Genomic DNA, 22,367 nt, shown 5'->3' with positions numbered 1-22,367 from the left:
ACAAAAATGTTCTTTGGGATACTACTATGAAGATCTGTGTACGAATGCATAAGTATATGTACATAAATATGTCAATGAATATAGTACATACATATATTTAAAGGCAAACAAAATTACAAAGCCAATGCCAAACAACAAAACAATGCTAAAAATCGAACTAATTACAAGTGGACGTTGCAAAAAAGCAGCGAATGACAGCAACTGCCTCAACAAATGGTCGGCCGAGCAGTGACGAAAATCACCTGCCGGACGAAGTTAAAGTGCAGCACGAACGAAATAATAACAACAACGGTATCGACGGTGGCTAACCACAAACCAGACGGTGGTCAAGCCATTATTTCCATATATGTATGTACATATGTATATACGAAGCAATCAGACCTATAGTACATACATACATACATAAGTACTATGTACATATTTATTCTGAAAAGAGAAATCAAATTATACTCGTCATAAAAACTTATGCAATTAAAATTTAGAAAATGAGATTTTTTAAGAAATTAAAATGTAGTATATTTAAAATCGTTAGAAACTAAATATTAATTTTTTCCGTTTCAAAGAGAAGATGGAATTACTATCGCTCGGTATTAAAAAGCCTATTGCTTTTGCTCAAAAAACTCCATTTAATCACCGCTGATATCGGAGAGTTTATCCTTGGCTCATACCTAAGATGTCTGTTATGTTTCAGGATTTGGCGATTGATGTTTTAATTTTTCAGAATTTTTTAACATACGAGCGCTATTTGTGTTGTTTATGCATAGTAACTTCATCTTGACAGAAATGGAATGGAATTCGATCGCGAACATTTTCGCGCGATTATTTTTTACAACTTTCGACGCGGAATTTCTCAGCAGCAGTGCATCAATGAACTTAATTCTATTTTGGGCAATGAAGCTCGATCAAGAACCAGTGTTTATTGATGATATGGTGATGGCCAGTCGATCAGTGGTAGATCACGTCGAGACGAATTTCTTCAGTTGTTGTTCCGGAAACTATCCATGCTGCCCGCAAAGTGATATTGCAAGATCGTCATGCAACTAAGTATTGACATTAATGGAACTAGCATCCATTAAATATCGCATGAAGATTTAATTGTAGAGCAAATTTTTCTCGTTGGATTTCACACAATTTGTTAATCGCTCAAAAAAGCCTCGTACCGATTGGTCGAAAGAAATGTTAGAAGAATACAATAACTGTGTTTCGAAACACGTCTGTCTGTAACAACGTGACAGGGGATGAATCGTGAATTTAAACAATTGAGCCCGAAGTCGATTGTACATATGATTGTTTCAAAATGAGTCGAATTCAAAAAATTTGTTCGCGCACGCAACTTACCCAAGCAAATTGTTGCCTGTTTTTTAGAAAAACTGAGCTTGTCGCAACCATACCACTAAAACAATACAGAGCAGTAAATTCTAAGTGGTTTGTAACCATTTGTTTGCCAGTTGTCTTTCAAGAAATCAGGAAAACCAACCACCGAAGACGGGTATCTCTTTACCGTTATAATTCGAGCCCTCATACATCGCCTAAATCAAAGTAAGTATTTCTGAGCACTTAAAGCATCGATTTGTTGAGTAAAGCACCGCAAAATCCAGACTTGGCACGGAAAGAGATCTTTTTATCCCCGTGCGAATATAATAAACTAAGAGGTCAACGTTTTGCGTCACCTGACGATGCGGTTGATGCCTTTAGATGTTTTGGAGATACAATACAGCGAAATTCGATGGTTAAAATTTTTTTTTATACTCTCGCAACAAAGTTGCTAAGGAGAGTATTATAGTTTTGTTCACATTACGGTTGTTTGTAAGTCCTAAAACTAAAAGAGTCAGATATAGGGTTATATATACCAAAGTGATCAGGGTGACGAGTAGAGTGTAAATCCGGATATCTGTCTATCCGTCCGTCCGTGCAAGCTGTAACTTGAGTAAAAATTGAGATATCATGATGAAACTTGGTACACGTATTCCTTGGCTCCATAAGAAGGTTAAGTTCGAAGATGGGCAAAATCACACCCACAACATGGCGAAAACCCAAAACCTATAAAGTGTCATAACTAAGCCATAAATAAAGATATTAAAGTGAAATTTGGCACAAAGGATCGCATTAGGGAGGAGCATATTTGGACGCATTTTTTTTGGAAAAGTGGCCGTGGCCCCGCCCCCTACTAAGTTTTTTGTACATATCTCGGAAACTACTATAGCTATGTCAACCAAACTCTATGGAGTCGTTTTCTTCAGGCATTTCCATATACAGTTCAAAAATGGAATAAATCGGATAATAACCACGCCCACCTCCCATACAAAGGTTATGTTGAAAATCACTAAAAGTGCGTTAACCGACTAACAAAAAACGTCAGAAACACGAACTTTTACGGAAGAAATGGCAGAAGGAAGCTGCACCCAGGCTTTTTTTAAAAATTGAAAATGGGCGTGGCCTCGCCCACTTATGGACCAAAAACCATATCTCAGGAACTACTAGACCGATTTCAATGAAATTCGGTATATAATAGTTTCTTAACACCCTGATGACACGTACGAAATATGGGTGAAATCGGTTCACAACCACGCCTTCTTCCAATATAACGCTATTTCGAATTCCATGTGATGCCTTCTCTGTATAATATATACATTAGGAACCAATGATGATAGCGGAATAAAACTTTACACAAATACGGTATTTGAAAAATATGTAAATGACGGATAATGAAATCTCGATTATCACTTCATAATACGAGAGTATAAAATGTTCGGTGACACCCAATAATAGCAAATCCAATAATTTCCTGACACCTTCACCAATTTTTAATTATTTTCTGTTAGTTATATAATATATAATATAACATTTACATATTCATTTTATTTTTTTTTTAAAGAAGATGTATCATATTTTAATATTTGTCATTACTTGCTCATTTAGTATGAAGAAAAAATTTTAGTAATAATTTAGATTCCACAACAATTGTGTTATATATAAACCTCTGATAGACCTAAATCATATACCCTTATACATAGTGCTAGTTGGCTACCCCACTAGTTGTATACCACTATCGCCCATTAATAAAGAGTTAGGCCGCATTAAACCACAAGAATTACAACGAAGAAACCAGAGATTGCCAATAGGACAACGACAAAAAATAATAATAATGGCAATGACTGCAAAAAATCACGAAAGCGTGTAGGTAGAAAATTATAAAAAGAAGAATTTCTACATACAAATCTGAATGCACTTAAAGTATACAACGGTGTACTTATTCGCTTGGAATTCGCTTTTTGTACATTTTTTGTAAATTAAAAGAACCAATGAGGCACGAAGTGTTTGGATGCGGGAGCATTGCAACAGAGAGTATTTTTTATTGCACGGTAAACGAATCTAAAACACTATTTAAATATGCACGCTCATTAAAAAATGCATACATACATAAACGAAATAAGTACAATGACGACTAAAGACGACGCACAGACAACTGTAGTGACCGAAAATGGAGCCCGTGATGCACGGCAGTGCAAAACTGCGAAAAAACGCCACAATTAGTAAAGTGAATAAGGGAACAAATGGCTTTAAATATTTGATGATCCATTAGTATGTGTGTATATATGTATGTAAATACACACCTACTTGTATTTGCATACATACTATAGAGCCATATAAACGTACATACGTAGTTCTAGTATTTACATACATATGTAAATGCATGCCCAACGAATGTCGACAGGTTGAGTAGAGTTTTGAGTCTACCTGAATGATTATAAGAAGATAAAAAATTTACTCTTACTTTTATACGCAACTACATATGTATATACATATAAGTTGTGAAAACCTATTTATAAAAAGTATAGTTAACCTCTGTAGCCCTTTAACCGCTCAGATGAGTTTTACGAAGTGATTGGAAACATACATCTCCAAAACACCATGATCTATACATATTAACGTGTATACCCTCCTCGCAGCACTTTGCGTTCCACATTTTGACTTCGATGTCACCAGATCATTAAGTGTTTTGAGCATCTCTTGTTATGCTCCTATTTCATAAAAGCAATGACTTGGCCTTTTTGTCCTTCCTAACTTTCCTGTTTATTTTACATTTTTGTTGCATGAACATATATGTTTTGATATTATCTGATCTAAAATTTTGTTCGAATGACGGCCGCATACGGTTATAATCATTGAACTTCTGTTTTCAACAAGTGTACTTACACCTACTCACAGGCCTAACAAAGCAGAATGAACAAAGGACTAAAACACGCTTCGACGGAATCCAACTTAAGGGCAAAGTTTCAAGATGAGGACTCCCTGTTAGAATGAAATGTTATATAAAGCGATCCGAATAGACTCAATTTGTGAAAGGAATTCCATTCCAACCAATTTAAATTGCAATTAGTGCTCTATTTGTCGATGTTCGATGAGAAATAACCCTAATAGAGAAATATACCAAAAAATGGCCAAAGCTTAATATAGAACGTTCATCAACTCTTATGGAGAATAATGCCCATTTGAAATTATTCCTGCCATTTTTAATCCAGGTGAGCTTTGCCCGATTTGGAAAAAGTTTTAAAAGCGGCACAACAAGGGTTTTAGTGATTGCACATATTATGTAAGAACTTAAAGCCTGTTATTGAACCTATTGTGCCAACCGCAAGAGATTATATTTCTGCAGCTAGAAATTCGGAATGGCTGTAAAACATCACCAGCCGTGTAGAATGAGATTGACTAATATTATAAACACTTAAGGATTGTCGTTAACTTGAAGTGGGTAGCAATACAACTTGGTCTGGTGTTTGGACGAGAAATATAACGTGCTACCGATCAGAGTAAGAAGTTTCTATCCGTAATGCGACCGACTAAGCCTAGGAGTTATTCCATAAAGCAAAAAGGTGTGAAGAGTTCTTAAAAACAGAGAGAACAATTTGCGTCCCGGAATGGGATAACCTAGGTTCAGGAGGTACAAAGAATTTTTAACCAGTGAAAAAAGGGGCTTCGGGCTACTTATCAAACTTTAGGAGAGATTCTTCAACTTAGGAAACATTATTTCAACCGATAACAGTACCTTGGAATTCCATGTATAATTATACCTTTCAACAACAGCTATTTTAGACCGATTATCACTCGAGGAATAAAAATAAAATTTGACATTATTCTAGGCGGTGGATCTTCTTACATTATTACTAATACAAATTGCTTAAAATAATTTTTATACTGTTGTAACATGTTTTTACAGAGCTTAAGAGTTTTGTTCACTTAACGGTTGTACGTATCTCCTAACACTAAGCGAGATAGATATGGGGTTATACATATATATAAGTTCAGCAAAATGATCAGGATGAAGAGAGTAGTTCAAATCAGGGAGACTGTCTGTCTGATTGAAGTTGGGAGGATGGAGTCCCCCCTTTTGATGACGACCATGGCAAACGTAATAAGAATAACGAGTTAAGGGCACGCACCTAGTTTTACTTACTATTAAAGCTTTTATGGTAAAAAATATTTATTTTTTTATAAAAACGTTATCTTATAGTTTTTAACAGTTCCTCTTCTACGTTGGCACACTACTAGGGATATGAACAAAGAGCTTTTCAAAGTAAACAGGACTTAAAAAAACAGAATAAATGGTTTTTTTTCGGCAAAATCAATTTATTTTATTCAAAATAGTCTCCTTCTTCTTCAATACAGCTTTCTGCATGGTCCAAAAGCATGTCGAAGTATGCCGGTGCAAGCCTTTTGAATGGCCTCTACGTCTGCATAACGCTTTCCTTTCATAAGTAAATGGATTTTTCCGAAGAGGAAGAAGTCGCACAGTCCCATATCAAGTGAATACGGGGAGTGGTTAATGGTTAAAATGTGATTTTTGGTCAAATAATCGTCCTTCGAATGTTGGATTCTGAGCAATTTTTGGTCGTCAGTCAATTTGTGCTGAACAAACCGTGCTCACACCTTTCGTAAGCCCAAATAATCGGTCAAACTGCGATAAATCGATTTTTTAGAAATGTTCAATTCCATTTCCATGAATTTCAATGATGATTTCGGCTGTTTTTGGATGAATTCACGCAGAGTTTCGGTGGATTTTTCGGTGATCACGGATTGTGATTGGCCCACATGTTGATCGTCATTTATGTCCTCACGACCACTTTGAAAACGTTGAAACCACTCGTGTACTCTGCTATGAGATAGGCAATCATTCCCATATACTTATTTCATCAACTGAAGCGTTTCAGTGAAAGTTTTACCCAAAATTTAATGCTGGCTTGTTGTTCGAAGCTCATTTTCTCACCGATAACACAAACATACTGACACTTAAAACGCAATAACTTCACTTTCAATCAATGAAATGTCGTGAAACATGTCAATGGACAATTGATAAAGATAGCGGATTCTAACGCACCAGTCGACATATAGATGGCGCCACCATGGGTCGCTAGTTCGAAAAGTCCTATTTACTTTGGAACGCACCATGTATTAAACTGTTTAACTTTTTCTTCATACGCTTGGCACATTTATATTAAATTTAGTTAGTATAATCACAGAACACATGGAATTTAGGAGACGTAAGTAGTAACAATCCGATACTGGGTAAAAGTAAATATGTAGAAACTCATTTATTAGAGGGAGATATGTATAAGTATGTAAAACTCAACCAGATCCCTTAAAAGGTCACTTTGACAGCTTAGCAAACAAAACCGTGAACAATATAAAAAAAAATAGTACTCACATTGAAATATCATGGATTTTATTATAGTTGTAATTTTATAAGCTTTACACTACATAAATAAAAAATTAATTATATATTAATTACCTGAATAATATCAATATTTCTAAAATGCCAGTCAGCTAGACAAATGAATGAAAGATAGGGAGACTCAATTCGAATGTAGCCGGATGTTCGTCAATTTGCGCGGATCAAAGGTGATGAAATACTTTCTGGTCTTGACAAAACTTTATATAAAATAATGTTGCGTTAGATTTATAATTCGTTATTTGATGGAATTGCTAATGATATGACAAAAACAATCCTAAACTGGTCGGACGCCTTAACACCATCACAATAAATGCTAAAACATTATAAAGTAGGGAAATATAATATAAACTTACATATATCTATTGATTTTATAAAAAGCACTTTATCAATATTTTGTGTAAATATAAATAAAAAAATTATAATCTTCAGAAATAAAATTCAATTTACCCTCTAAACACTAAACTTTTCTGAGTATTGGGAAGTGGCTACGCTCCATTTGCCTTGCAAAACTCTCCTCACAAGCATTTACTGTTTACTGTATTCTGTTATTGAACATAAATATTAACCAAGAAGCTTTTCACAGCTTTACTGCTGTGGAGCTTTAGGCATGTAAGCTTTTAGAAGCACATATTTTTGATATGCAAAGTGAAAATACATGCTTGACAGCTTTAGCTAAAAAGCTTTTGCTAATACAGTTAAAATGTAAACTTCTTAGAGCTTTTTTGCAGCAATACTGTACATGAACCAACACTAATTTTGATTTTCCAGCAAAATAATAACGCAAATAAAGAGAGGCTTAGAAAATCTTGCTAAAAAAAACATGATTCTTCTATTTCATTTAATGAGAACATTTTTATTTAATAATAATAATTCAAGATACAAAATTTTTCTTAGGTCTTACGCCGTAAGACTACAAATCCTTGATTAGTATCGTTTTTGCCAAGTCTAAATCGAACACAATGATTATAGGTTTGGTAAAAACGTACGTGCAGATTAATTTAGCTTTACCACGAAACTTTTCGTAATATTCGCGTAATAGTTCCGTTTTATGCATGGACTTTATTAGACGAAAGTTTCCAAGGTGGTTAGTTGTTGGCTGCGGCACCCCATGCTTCTCCCAATATTGAAACTTGTACCGTAGGAAGGTAACCAGCAGCAAGCAAAGCGTGGAGAAAATAACTAAAGAGAGAACCATTTTGTGTGTAAAGGAGCTTAACTAATTTTTGATTTTTCACAGTTCGGTCTCGGCCATACACTTTCGGTTTCAGTAAATCTAAATCGACTAGTGCGTTGTTGTAAGTTCCGCGGCAATTGGCGTTTGCGTAAAGGCAATCGCTTGACTTTACATCAAATACATTTTTATTCCTAATAGCCCCAAACGCCCTTCATATAGTTGCAAACAGGTTTCTTTATTATTATTTATTATGTTTTTTTATTTATATTTTTTCATGATTATCGATAAATCTCCTTGAATCACATGCTGCTGATTAGTATTATCTTTATTAATGTAATTTTAAGCTTTACTCTTAGTGCGCATCTAGCAGTTGTATGATTAGATACTTTTATACTTTCGCATTATGTCTGTGTATTAAGAGAGCGTATAATTTTGGTAAATGGCTGCATTAATAAACTCTGGGCCCAATTATTAATAAAAATAATTATTATTGTTAGTTTTGCTATATTAGTTGATGGTAAGCAATCACAAGAACATTTATGTTTAATGCCAAAGTAAATTCAATAGGTCCAGAACTTATCCTATCCCCAATATACCAGATAAATACCCCATACAGCCTATTTATTACTACCTCCAAAATACCTGATACACCCAATATACTCATAATAATGATTTCTGTATTTCCATTTGAATTTCAACCGCATATTTTGGGCAAATTCTATGCTTTGGTCTAAACTCCTAATTCTAATATAAAGATTTCCGATTCTTGCGAATCTTTGGTTAAGTTTATATCTCATATATCTTATATGAGTCACTGAGACTGTTTTTAATATTAATATGACGGCAGCATGTGGTACTGAAACGAAATGAGTATAAACTAAATATAAGATAGAGATATACAAAATTTCATTATCATCATTTACAATTCCAAAGAATAACGAATTTTAAATCCTAACGCAACATTCTTTAATATAAAGTTCTGTCAACACCTGAAAGTGTTTAATCACGTTTGATTACAATTGAATTTAGTCTCTCTTTCTTTCTTTTATTTGTCTAGCTAAGATATTTCAAAGTGAGTACTATCTTTTTTATATTGTTTGCGGTTTTGTTTGTTAAACAATCAAAATCAAAGTAATTTTTTTAAGGAATCTGGTCTAGTTTTACAGATATCTCTTTTTAGCTAATTAGGTTCACTATTTATCTACATTAACCCAGTATCGGATTGTTACTACTCTCCCACATTCCATATCATGTTTGTATATACGCTTATTCGAATAGAAGTTCCGGTCAAAGTTATTACATTACAAATTATACTAAAGATATCCATAGAAGTACTATGGCGCGGTGACTATCGCTTCTCTGCTCACATAACTGATGGTTAATTCCTGTAGGGAGCAACAAAAGTGAAAATGAATACCTCTTTAAATCATAGGTAGGTAGGTAGAAGTGCAGCCCTATCGGGCTCAATTAGCACTTGATGTGCCATTTTGATACACTATTCGTAGAACCTCCTGTATCTGCTTTACGTTTCACCTTCTCTCTCAAACCATTTTGAGGTTTCGATGAAACTACTTATGTCCGATATGCTTTTAGTGGAAATCCATTCAAGGTTTGGTGCTTGATGGATTCCAAGTGTTTTGTGTCGGATCTGTGCTACAGCTGGGCATTCACAGAGAAAGTGGAAGATTGTTTCCTTGTTCCCTGCTACTCCGCAGCCACGGCAGATGTCGTTGTAGGGCATACCCAATTTGGATGCATGTTCACCAAATGGCCAGTGCCCTGTCGTGGTAGCTGTTACTCTTTAAATTATTTTTCTTGACCTATTTAATAAGTCGTTGGTTACTTTCCTGTCTTATTTTGGCCATAATTGTTTAGTTATGACGCATTTTGTAATGTTTTTCCACCTGTTATTTGCAACTTGTTGAAATTGCCTATTGATATCTCCTTTGTTCGATCCTAGCGGGCTTGGTATTAGCTCCGCCTCGGATTCGTTGAGGAAAGCTCCTGCCTTTGCCAACTCGTCTGCTTTTTCGTTACTGAAAATGTTCCTGTGGCCGGGAACCCAAGTTTAGTTGGAGCTTGTCTTTTATTGAGCTTAGTGCTCTATTGTAGTTGTGAACTATGCTGGTATTTGTCATAGATGAAGCCATGGCCAGGACCGTCGCCTGGCTATCCGTAAATATAGTTGCTTTATGTATATTCCCGTGGTTTTCTGATAGAACTTAGCAGGGTCGAACCTTAAGCGTCTAACCTTCAAACTTCGCTGCTATGCCTTAGAACGATGGTGCCGAAATGGGGTAGTACGCGGAATGGAATCTACGCAGACGAATTAGCTTCCAGGGTTGAGGGAAGTTTCGGAATACCAATGGCATTTCCATAAATCTTTTAATGGCCGAACAAATTTTATTCACTACAAAAAAAAAATTTCAGAGGCTGATTGCCATCAAAGAATAAAGCAGGTCTTCGTCCTGCTGAGGGAGTTAAATACCTAGAAAACCAAATATATATATGTATATGCACAAATATATATATAAATATATAATCCTTTGCTGCGTAAGGCACTGATGGATTTAGAAGGAAGATCAATGGGCGCGACAGCTGCTTATGATTTCATTCCAAAGAACTTGAATCTCCACGTCTTAGACCCTAGCCCTGGCTATCGCTTCTCTGCTCACATAACTGATAGGGAGCCTGCTCCAGTTTTTGGCTTCCTGACCACTACAGCGTCTTTCAAATGAAAGGGTTGCCATAAAGGTAGCAGTAGATCTGCTGCTGCGAAGTGCAGCTTCTTTACTATCCACTCCGTAAGTATAACAGTGAAATTAGCCTTGAGCTCCCTGACGGTGCGCTCAAAATTAGTGAAAGTATGTCTAGACTCCTTATCGCTATCACCGAGTTACTACACCATTAGACGAGTGTGGATACTTGTTCTTAGCGGTATTTTAGGAATCTACAAGGCTAACCTCATCAGCCTACGACATGTACTTCAATAACTGTGGAACGGTTAGAATGTTGGTTAGCTTTTTTGTAGTTCATTACCGGTCTATTGGGCCGCAGACCACCTCGGCAAGCGTCACAAGATCCTTCTGGCTTAAATTCTATGGGGTCTAGTAAACTCTTCACTTTCTGCAAAGTACATTTTGTAAGATTCTAAAAATTTTAACTCCACACTGACCTTTCGGTAATTGTGCAGTAGGTTTTTACCAGACACCAGTTGCATCAGTTGTTTGGAAGAAAATGACATAGAATCATCGCAACATTCCACGTGCATTCGGCTTGCATTTGACAGATCAAAGCAAAAGCACCACGGATCATATAAATTTTAATGTCCAGGTATAATAGCGGAAATAGCAATAACTACTTACTTATAAGGTTTGTGATAGGTTCAGGTCACTTTTCACATAGTTAATATCAAAGTAAAGGAGGTTTTCATAGGGCTCCTCAAAGGACTATATACATATATGTAACCGTCTAAATGCTATCCCCCGTCATGTGGACGCATCAGCCACTTAACCCAATCTAATACACTCTTTCCAGGAAGAGGCGCTACTTGAATGTCATGAAGATTACTCTTATATTGACGGGTATCTAGGGTATAAAACCAAATAAAAGTACGAAGGACCTCATGTTAGGCGTATGATGGCTAGAGGACCTAGCTAGAAGGCCAAATTTTTTATAAAAAATATATTCTCTCTGAACTAAAATAATATCAATGCGGTTTCGACTACTTTTGCCATACAAACTGAACTATCAAATTCATGTCCTTGTACAGACGGAGGCAGTTTGGAGAATATAGCAAACATATTTTTTAGATCGGTGTATTTTTTTGTAAAAGTTCGTGCAGCTGCCATACAAACTGTCCGATGGAAATTAAGCTCTGTCAATAAAATTAAGCTTCGCAAAAAGAGATATTTTTATTAGTAGTGTACTGTAGTATCAGTATGGTAGTCTTATCTCATAACTATCCGTTCTTTTATTGTCTCTGATCTTCTAATATCTCAACCCAATCTTAATAATTAATACATTGCACATAAAGCAATTTCCGTTCATGCAGCAATGTGTGTCGAGTATGTCTCGTCTGACTTTCAGAAACTGTTAAAGGAATAGAGCACTACTGAGCTAGAGAGTTACTAAAATAAACAAAAAATAAATAAAGCACATATCAATCCATCTGCTCGACCTAAAATTTAATAAGTACTATTTATTAAAAATTCTAAAATTCAGATTATCTTTCAGCGTCCTTAGAATAATGTAGTAATATAAGTTTTATCTTCACAATTTTTCTGCCTTAAGCCAAATTTTGGAACCAGGCACAACTACTGAATTTAATTTAGCAGACTCTATAAGTGCTGGTGTCTTCTCCGATACGCTGAAGCGATAAGATTTTAGCAAAGTTACAAACCCAACGCGCACTTGCATGCGAGCAAAGCGGATACCAATACAATTACGTGGTCCAAAACCGAAACCGAGAAAGGCTTGAGAGTGACGCTTTTGCTCTTCATCTGGGTGGAAGCGCTCCGGGCGAAACTCTTGAGGATTTTCATAGATATCCGGATCGTAATGGATCTCTTTCATGGGTATATAAATATGTGTGCCCTTCTCGAGGGTAATGTTTGTGCCGGGCAACTTGTATTCATCAGTCGAGATACGAGTAATAGCAGAGAGCGGTGGATATTTGCGAACTGTTTCTGAAAGCAAAATAAAACAATATGAATCTCTTATTGCAAAAAATTATTATTTTAATTAAATACTTAAATATATAAACGATGAAAATGCTTGTGAGAAATTTAGATATTTTCGGCTATTACGATAAATTTCCCATGAAAAAACAAAATTATAAGGAATGGAAAATATATCCTGTGTCCAACTTACCTGTTATAATTTGATCCAAATATGTCATCTCCATCAGAGCCTCATATGTCAATTCGCCATTATGTTTTTCAAGAACGCTTTTAATTTCCGCTCTCGCCTTCTCCTGTACGTGGGGAGTCTTCGCCATTTCATATAGCCCACAGCTCAAGCCAGCAGAGCTGGTCTCAAAGCCGCCAGTGAAAAAAACAAATACCTGTGCAGCCATCTCTTCAACACCCATTGGAGGCACGCCTTCCTTATCTTGTGAGTTTTTCAACTCAATCAACAAATCAATTAAGTCATTACGTTGTATGTTTTGTTCTTCGCGCAAACGCAATGTATCACGTACAATCTGCACCACAAAGTCTTCTACGTCTTTTGAATGTTCTTTGATGTTGAAAAATTTCAAAAGTTTAAAAATAGCAGGATATGTAAGCATAAATGTACGTAGACGTATGGATATAAACTTTGGATGGAAAATACGATGTCCCATGCGACGAAATATCACAGTAGGGTCCTTTAAGCTATTGCATTCAACACCGAAGGCGCAGTGAGCAATCACATCGGTGGTAAAGCGTGCCATCCAATCGTATAATTCTACATCACCGCTTGGCGTCTTAGCTAAGTGCGCGCTGAAAGCCTCTTCCAATTGATGCGCCACCGTCAACAGCGTGGGAAACATAAACTTCATTTTCGCCGTTGTGAATATCGGTGTAAGTTTCTTGCGCAATTGACCCCACCTGTCACCGCCCACACGAAAAAGCGTCTCATTGAGAATGTCGAACTTGTGCGTATTGTTCTCGCGTCGTTGAAAGCGATCCATAAGTTTGTTAAAATCTTTGATTAGCATGGTCTTTGCCAAGTCCAAGTCAAATACAATGAGTATGGGTTTGGTGAAAACGTAGGTACCGTAGGATATGTTTTATAGTATTCGCGTAGTAGTTCCATTTTATGCATAGATTTTATGAGGAAGAAGTTTCCAAGATAGTTAGTATTTGCCTGTGGCACTCCACGCTGTTCCCAGTACTGGAACTTGTAGCGTAGGTAGCTGACCAGTAGCAAACAAAGCGTGGAGAATATAACAAAAGAGAGAACCATCTTGTGTGCGAAGTTTTGAGCCGGAACTATATGAGTTATTGACTTTTTGAGGTTGGTTTTTGACCACTATAGGTTTCGGTGAACCTAAGAGAACGAGTTCGTCGTTGTAAGTTCCGCGCCAGTCAGCGTTTGAATAATGATTATCGCCTGACTTAGAAGCTGATACCTTTTTTATCACTAGACGCCCTAAACACCGTTGCATTTAAATGCAAGTAGCTATCTATATAGTTTCTCATGAACATCGATAAATCACCTTGGATTACATACTACTACTTTGTATTATATTTAATAATATAAGTATAACTCTTTACTTTTAGCGCGCATCTAGCAGATTAGATATTCTTATACTCTCGCAACATATTGCAATAAAGTATACTATCTGTAGTTTTCTTCACCTAACGGTTTTTCGTAAGACCTGTGAACCACGCCAATGGTAACATTAGAAATATATATGTATATATATATTAAATATTCGGTTACATCCGAATTTAATCCCTTATTCCTTTCTTTATTTGTTTAGCTGACTCGCAATTCAGAAACGTTTATATCTGTCAGGTAAAGAATATACACTTCATTATTTTATTAGGTGTAGAGCTCATGAAAGTATGAAAAAATCTAAACGATATCACAGTACACTTTAATCAAACTGGGAAGATGGCTATCTTATCTTGCCGTTCGCAAAAAGATAATTGAGTATGTTTATTTAATTATTTTCACAATGTTGTCGTATTTGTTTACTAAGTTATTAGGTTTGTGCACGCCTATCTGTGAATGCTTTTATGACTTTTTCAGGGACATGGTCCAGTATTAGAGGCATATTTACTTATTTATTAGCTTTACTGTGTCAATATTTCTCTGGGAACTCAACTGACTTCCAGAGCGGAGGAAGTAACGTGTTATATTTCTTTAAATCAAAGTTCGTCTTATCTTATCGGGTGTAATCTTTTTATACCCTCGCAATTGGAGAAGCGCAAAGTAGGGAAAATATTCAGTATAAGGTGTATCCCAAAAAAACCGAAATTTACCCGACCTATGACAATGTGACTATTTAATAATTCCATAACGGAAAACCTATATGAAAGAAACATTAGATGATGATATCACGAGATGCTGAAGATTGTTTCTGTAAACTGCATAAAAAAGTCTATCCCTATGCTGGTTGTTCATTTGAAATGTATTGTAACGAATAATTAACAAACTTGAAAGATATTTCAATGTGCATTTATTTCTAAATTAGGTTAGGTTACCTTAATATTGCCAAATGGAGATTTAGTTTAGTTGGAGGTGAAGTATTCGTCATACAGAATTTGATAGGTTAAGATAGTGCGGAACAAAGTCTTAGGACTCCTCTGCACTTTATACATGTATCGTCAACATACATTTGATGGGATGCCAGTAAGTTTTGACCTGTCTAGAGGGCAAAATCCGTCAACTAGCCTAACTAAAGTTCCTAATACCATTTCCTATGTAGATCTGGTTAGTATTCCTAGAACTTCAGAAGATTATACATATTGGGAATTCTACTTAAAATCTGGTAGAAAACGAGGGTTTACGAAGTGCCTCCCAATCCTCGACCATTAGCTTCTTTTTTAGTATACATTGTGGCCCAATAAATGTTGGTTAATACCCCCGGTTAGCTACAGCTATGTTACTTGTCGTTATACATTTAAGTAACGACTCACCTCTTTCGTTGGTATAAACGCTACCCCATGCATGTGTGTCCATTGCTCCTGAACTAAAGCCGCATGGATTCAATCCTCTTTAGATTGTTGAGGACTTCGGCAGAGGCTACTTTACTTTTATGCAGATTTACTTCAAGAATCTTAACTTTCTTGTTCGGGTTTCATCACGAGGTTGGGTTCAGTCTTCGGCTCACCCTTATCTGCTTCATGGAGCTTAAATGTGTCTTTGGATTTCTCCTAGATTCTTTTCCACATCTTGCATCTCTAGCGAGTTTTCGTCTTTGTCGGCTGGTCGCGCTTCTTGAGATGAAGGTACACGCTACCTACGCCCCATGCCATCTTCCCGACCCGTTCGTATAAAATATGCTCGGCCGACTTGTTAATTTGGAGGATGTAGTTTTGGCTACCAGATTGCCGGAGTTGGTAACCTTCTAGACCCTCCAATCTTCTGTCGGAAAATTAGGATTTTGTCTCCTGCCGCCGAGCATCCTCTGGTTTTACCGCCTTTCGCCTTCGGTATGGAGTTGCTTCGGTCGATGAGACACATGATTAAACGCCTCTTAGCTATCTCGCTGGCCACCGTTGCCTCCTGAAAGTTGAGGGTTTCACTCGATGGAGTCTGGCGTTTAGCTATACAGCGTCGTCCTATTTCCCCGGTCATTTCGTCTGCACCGTTGTTTGATTTTCAACCAACCCATGCCTTTTGGCTGCAATTCCTTCCTCGATCCGGTTTGCAAATCTCAGATCCAAGGATGTGAATTACGACCTCGATGCGTAATATTTCCGGCCTTCTTCTATTCTTGCTGTAGCCGGAGCCAATCTTTCCTCTTCCTCCTTCAGTTCTTCGTCTGGTTGAACTTGCAGATAAGCTTTTAATGGACTTTCACCGCTGCTTTGTAGGTCGCTTTTGCCTTCAACTCCTTTTTACTGGGGTTAGCTTTCAGTCTAGTCTTTATCGTCGACATAGCACTTTTGGCCTCTCCCGGAGAGCATAGCAGAGCTTCTTTTCCATTGTATTTACGCTTTCAATGCTTTCGAGGTCTGGGTCTTCATGGACTATAGCCCATCTACGCCTCAAAGCGGGTTTGGTTGTAGCACTGCAACTACTGTGAACTGTTCCCTTCACAGCAGAGGTGACACAGCTAGTAAGCTCCCACCGATATTGCAGTACGAGGACCATTTCTATATTCCGAAGGTTGGTTATTTGAGCGCACACGCATATGGTTCTACGGAAATTACTAAACAGGTTTTAGAAGATGCAGTCTGAGTTTCACTAAAACATCCGGAATGTATCTAGCGTTTCGAGTTGACTGTAACATTATGAAATATTTAATTTTTGAAGAAATATGGGTCAATGATTCTTTCCGTCCATAAAGCAGACTTTTTGAGGATGCAATGGCGTCTCAGTAATCACTTCAAATGCGACAATTCTGCTTAGTAGCGAACCCCTTCGACCAAATGAGAGCTTCATGGTTGGTCAAAATTTTCTTGTGAAAGTAGGGATCGGTGGACGAATATGCGTCGTATTTGTTTGTTGTTCGGCTTACATTTTTACATGAACCGCATGGCAAGATCACTCCTCAAAATCTTCCATAAAATGGATCGGCACAGCTCCAATTCTTGCGCACTATGGCGTATGAATTCATTTTACTTGCAAACTCTGATGCACTGCAGCAGCAGACCCATAGTCTCTTAAGAAAAGTTGTCTGATCACTGTAAAAACTTTTTTTATATCTGAACATCAGTACTCCTATATTAAAATGCCTACGAAAACATGTGAAAACAGCATAGCTCTATAGATGGTTGGTTAAGGAGCTCTTGTTGCTGTAAATTTTTAGAATAACCCATGTTTCACGAAAAATTGCGAAGGTTAGGTGGAAACATCCAGACAACATCTACTCCATCACTCACCTTTTGCAGACAGAGATTGAAACATCTCGGCAGGCATACCTTCTGCGAATCGTGAGACGTAGCCGCTTTAACAATTTTGTGATCGGTTCAAAGTTATCTGGTACTTTGTGAGAAGTTTTATAATCAATTCATAGAAGTCTACCATTTAACATAATATATCTTAACAGTTAAATGTATATAATAAAATAAATAAAATCACTTTCTCGTGGAAAAAAAGTATCAAATATTCAAACTTGATATTTCAACGATTTTTATTTTTCCAATTTTTCGGCCTTTAGCCATATTTTGCTCCGCGGTACAAGTACTCTACTAAATTTAGAAATTTCTAATTCTGCTGGTGTTTTCTCTGAGAAGCTGAAGCGATAAGATTTGAGCAGAGTTATGAAGCCAACGCGCACTTGCATACGTCCAAATCGGAGACCAATACAATTACGAGGTCCATCACCGAAACCGAGAAAAGCCTGAGGGTGACGTTTTTGCACTTCATCGGGATGGAAGCGTTCCGGACGGAATTCCTTTGGATTGTCATAGATGTCCGGATCATAATGTATCTCTTTCACGGGTATGTAGATGAGAGTGCCCTTTTCAAGTGTGATATCCGTATCGGGTATTTTGTAGTCGTCAACTGAGACACGATTGAGAGCGCCAAGTGCTGGATACATACGTAGAGCCTCTGAAAGCGAAATACACAAGAAGATTTTTTCAATAGCGGTTAATAAGTTAGTTCGAATATTCATAAATTGTTTCAAAAAAACATGTTGTTTGTATAATTGTTTCATAGAAAAAATTTCAAATCGTCAGCTTACCTGTTATAACTTGGTCCAAATATGTCATCTCCATCATAGCCTCATATGTCAACTCGCCATTATGTTTCTTTAAAACGCTGAAAATTTCTGCTCTCGCCTTCTCCTGCACGTGGGGATTCTTCGCCAACTCATATAGCCCATAACTCAAGTTACTAGAGCTGGTCTCATAACCAGCAAGAAAAAAGATGTACACTTGTGCAGCCATCTCGTCAATACCCATTGAAGGTACGCCTCTCGTATCTTTGGAGTTTTTCATCTCAATTAATAAATCTATGAAATCGTTACGCTGTATGTGTTGTTCTTCACGCAAACGCACTGTATCATGTACCAGTTTCAATATGAACTCTTCAATGTCTGACGGAACTTCTTTGATATCGAAAAATTTTAGATATTTGAAGATAGCGGGGTATGTAAGCATAAATGTACGTAGACGTATGGATACAAAATCTGGATAGAACATGCGATGTCCTATGCGACGAAATACCACATTTGGATCCTTCAAGCTATTGCACTCAACACCGAAGGCACAATGACCAATCACATCGGTTGTATAACGACTCATCAAATCGTGCAGTTCTACTTCATCACTCGATGCCTTAGTCAACTGTTTGTTGAAAGCTTCTTCCAATTGTTGTGCCACCTTTAATAGCGTGGGAAACATATACTTCATTTTCGCCGATGTAAAGGTCGGTGTAAGTTTTGAGCGCAATGGACGCCACTTTGCGCCTTCCAGACGAAACAGATGCTGATGAACAACGCTGACTACTGTCTTACGTTGTTCGAAGCGATCGATGAATTTATTGAAATCTTTGATTAGCACAGACTTCACGAAGTCTAAGTCTAGTGCAATGGCTATAGGTTTCGTGAAAATGTATGTACCGACTAATTTTGCTTTACCACGAAACTCCTGATACGCTTCATTTAAAAGTTCGGTTTTATGTATGGATTTTATGCGGAAGAGGTTTCCAAGGAAATAATTCATCTTGAGCTGGGGTACGCCAAGTAGCTTCCAATATTGATATTTGTAGCGTAGATAGCTGATCAATAGGGCAAATATTGTGGAGAAAATAACGAAGTAAAAATCCATCTTGAAAGACCTTTTTGTCGGTTTGGATTGCTGTTAAAACCACTTTCTGATTTGTTAATATTTCTTTGTGGTTTTCGTTTTAATTCCTGTGAAATTTTTTTAAAGCTATGTATTTCAGTTCTTGATTTTAACACTTAAAATTTTGTTACCGTAATATGTTTTGAATTCTTCTATTATGTGTACTAAAGTGATCTAGATTCACTCAGTGACTATTTATAAGAGAAAATAAGTCTCACCTGTATTTTTGCAGTGCACTTTGGATCGTATTTGTCTAGAAATATTTTCAATGTATTACTTATTACACTGATAAGAGACATTGTAACCTTTATTGTTGCCTTAAAGTTATCCTATTTTATTAGCTCTCTCATATGATAGTACATATGTTCAGTATTAGGTTGGTTTAGTCAAGTTTTTCATTCGAGCACTGTAGGTGTAGAGATTGGGCTTTTGAAGGAAACATTTATCAAAAGCAAGAACGTAGGGGAATGTATTAAGAGGATTGAGTGTCGACTCTATAAGAACTTACTGGTTTCAAAGGATAAGTCATCATTATTTCTAAATTCTTAGTTTAGCAGTATTTAATTTACAGCGCACTTTCAAGGAACCTGTGTGTCATTTAGTTATTCAGAGTTCTTACAGAAAGAGGTTACAAGGATTATATCCTTTTTTGTAATATTTCGCAATTGATGTAACCAAAGAAGCTACAAGCTACAACCAGGTAGGCGCGGAATTTTTGCATAAAAATTTTGATTTTTCGTTTTAGAGACAAATACCTCCATGAACAAAACATCAAACCGCTAATGTGTAAGGTTCAGGTAAATTTAGATTTACAATGATTTTGGTTCATATATGATTGAATCAGATCAAATACTAGTGCCGAAAAAACAAACAAATCAATTCGGCTGATCACACACTTCTTTGTTGATGAGCCGAGTACCGACCAGCGTCAATAGTTTTATTGAAATGTGGACAATCTATTATTCGGCAAACACGAGCGAGTAAACGGTGTGAGCGTCTTCGGTTTAAGTAAAATCTTATCAGCTCAAAGCGTTGCGATAATTACCTGAATCCAATGTACGAATGCGGCTAAGATACGAGTAGAACCAAATTGACTGGAGTACTGTAGTATTGATTCAAGTCATGTTAGGCATACTTGGGTAAAAAGGTATGAACTGAGACGCAAGTGAGAGCATCGAATGCTGTATATACATATACATATGATCGCCTGCTGGAAGGTTTTGATTCATAACCTTTTACACATGTAGATGTGTGCGGCAAGTAAGGGAGTAAAGCAGTGTATACTGACAACTCAAACACTTTCGAAAATTTCATTCATACAACCATGAGTATGGTTCAATTTTATTTATTGCCTGTGAACTGAAAGCCTATAACCAAATTATGTATAAGCTGATTCCAAATGATTCAAACTTGTCCTTTGTCGCAACACTATGATCAAATAGAACTTTTAATTTATACTTCGCGTGTTTTTCGAATTGGTATATTTTTCTGTAAGTTGGTAGTACTATTAGTGACATCTGTGCTAAATTTCACGTCAAAATATTAATTAGTTTTTGAGATGCGCGTCGTTTTGTGAGGCTCTAAAAGTGAATTCTTTGATTTTTACTATGTCTGAATTTATTGAACAAGGAAGTGCGATAATGCATCATCTCATTCGTTATTCATGATCATTTCGCCACATTTTTAACTAATATCGTGCCGAAACCACCGCCTTCGCCTGATTTACCTTCGTGTAACTTCTGGCTAATAAAAGCTGAATCGAAGAAGGCTCTGTTCGCCATCACGACGGAGGATTTTGATGTGTCCTTTGATGACTGGAAAATTCGTTGTCATAAGTATATTGCAGCGGGAGTGGATTACTTTGAAGAATATGAAATGGACAAAATTCACCTTGCAATTTGATCACAATACATGAATTAAACTAACAGCATCAGCCAGAGGAACGGATCGTACTTGAATATGAGAAAAGAAATCTATTACAGCTTGCAATTCTCTGAGTACAGACCTAATAATTCATGCGTGTTTGAGTGAACATAGTAAAATATAGACAATGAGTGCAGCACATGTAAATATTAGAACATCATTAAAATTTCAAGTCTAAGTATTTCCGTAATTTTGTTTTGAAGATAACTCACTTTTAGTTTGCATAAAAATATACAGAAAATTTTTCTAACTTTATATGTACGTTGATATATGTATATTTTCCAATGTAAAAAAGACTTTTTGAATCTAGCGCACCCTGGTGGCGACATCAATATGAGCTTTAGAATCTGCTATCTTTATCGATTGTCCAGTGAGAATTTCATGATATTTCATTGAATGGAAGAGAAGTTATTGCGTTTTAAATGTGAGTATGTTTGTGTTATCGTTGCGAAAATGAGCTTCGAACAAAGAGTCAATTAAATTTTGTTTTTAAATTGGTAAAGCTTTTACCGAAATGTTTCAATTGATGAAATAAGTTTATGGCGATGATTGCCTATTCCATAGCAGGGTGCGCGAGTGGTTTCAATGTTTTCAAAATGGTCGTGAGGAATTCCTCAAAAATCATCCGAAATCATCATTGAGATTCATGAAAATGGAATTGAACATCTCCAAAATATCAATTTATTGCATTTTGACCGAATATTTGGGATTACGAAAGGTGTGTCACGGTTTTTTCCGCACAAATTGACTGACGACCAAAAATTGCTCAGAATCCAACATTCGAAAGACATTATTAAATAGATTATTTGACAATCTGCTGCTTATGCTGGTGCACCTCATTTGTGCTTTACTATTTTTACAATGAATAAAAATATCGAACAAAGATTTGGTCTCCAAACTTTTTTTCTAACCAAATTGCGTGTGCAAAATCATTAAAGTTTTGGAAAAGGCTTACGATGATTCCGGTTAATCAAAAACGCAAGCCTACCACGGGTACAAAGCCTTCAAGCACGGTCGAGAGATCGTTGAAGACACTTTGAACAACCTTCGACCTTTTCAAGTGATGAAGCAAGTGCTAGAGAGATGG

General features: G+C 36.6%; 1 protein-coding gene across 1 annotated transcript; it reads right to left on the bottom strand.

The window, feature by feature from the left end:
* Positions 1-12,061: 12,061 nt before the first annotated feature.
* LOC120768765 lies at positions 12,062-19,513 on the bottom strand. Its single transcript, XM_040095532.1, is given in 5 exon segments — positions 12,062-12,592; positions 12,777-13,670; positions 13,673-13,919; positions 17,701-18,119; positions 18,253-19,513. Coding segments are annotated over 5 exon segments (3,063 nt in total). The 5' UTR covers positions 19,340-19,513; the 3' UTR covers positions 12,062-12,176.
* Between the last annotated feature and the right edge of the window lie 2,854 nt (positions 19,514-22,367).

Source organism: Bactrocera tryoni, chromosome 2 (assembly GCF_016617805.1).
Source record: "Bactrocera tryoni isolate S06 chromosome 2, CSIRO_BtryS06_freeze2, whole genome shotgun sequence".
Lineage (NCBI taxonomy): Eukaryota > Metazoa > Arthropoda > Insecta > Diptera > Tephritidae > Bactrocera > Bactrocera tryoni.
Note: the sequence above shows the minus strand (reverse complement) of the source record. Positions and strands in the feature narration are given on the sequence as shown.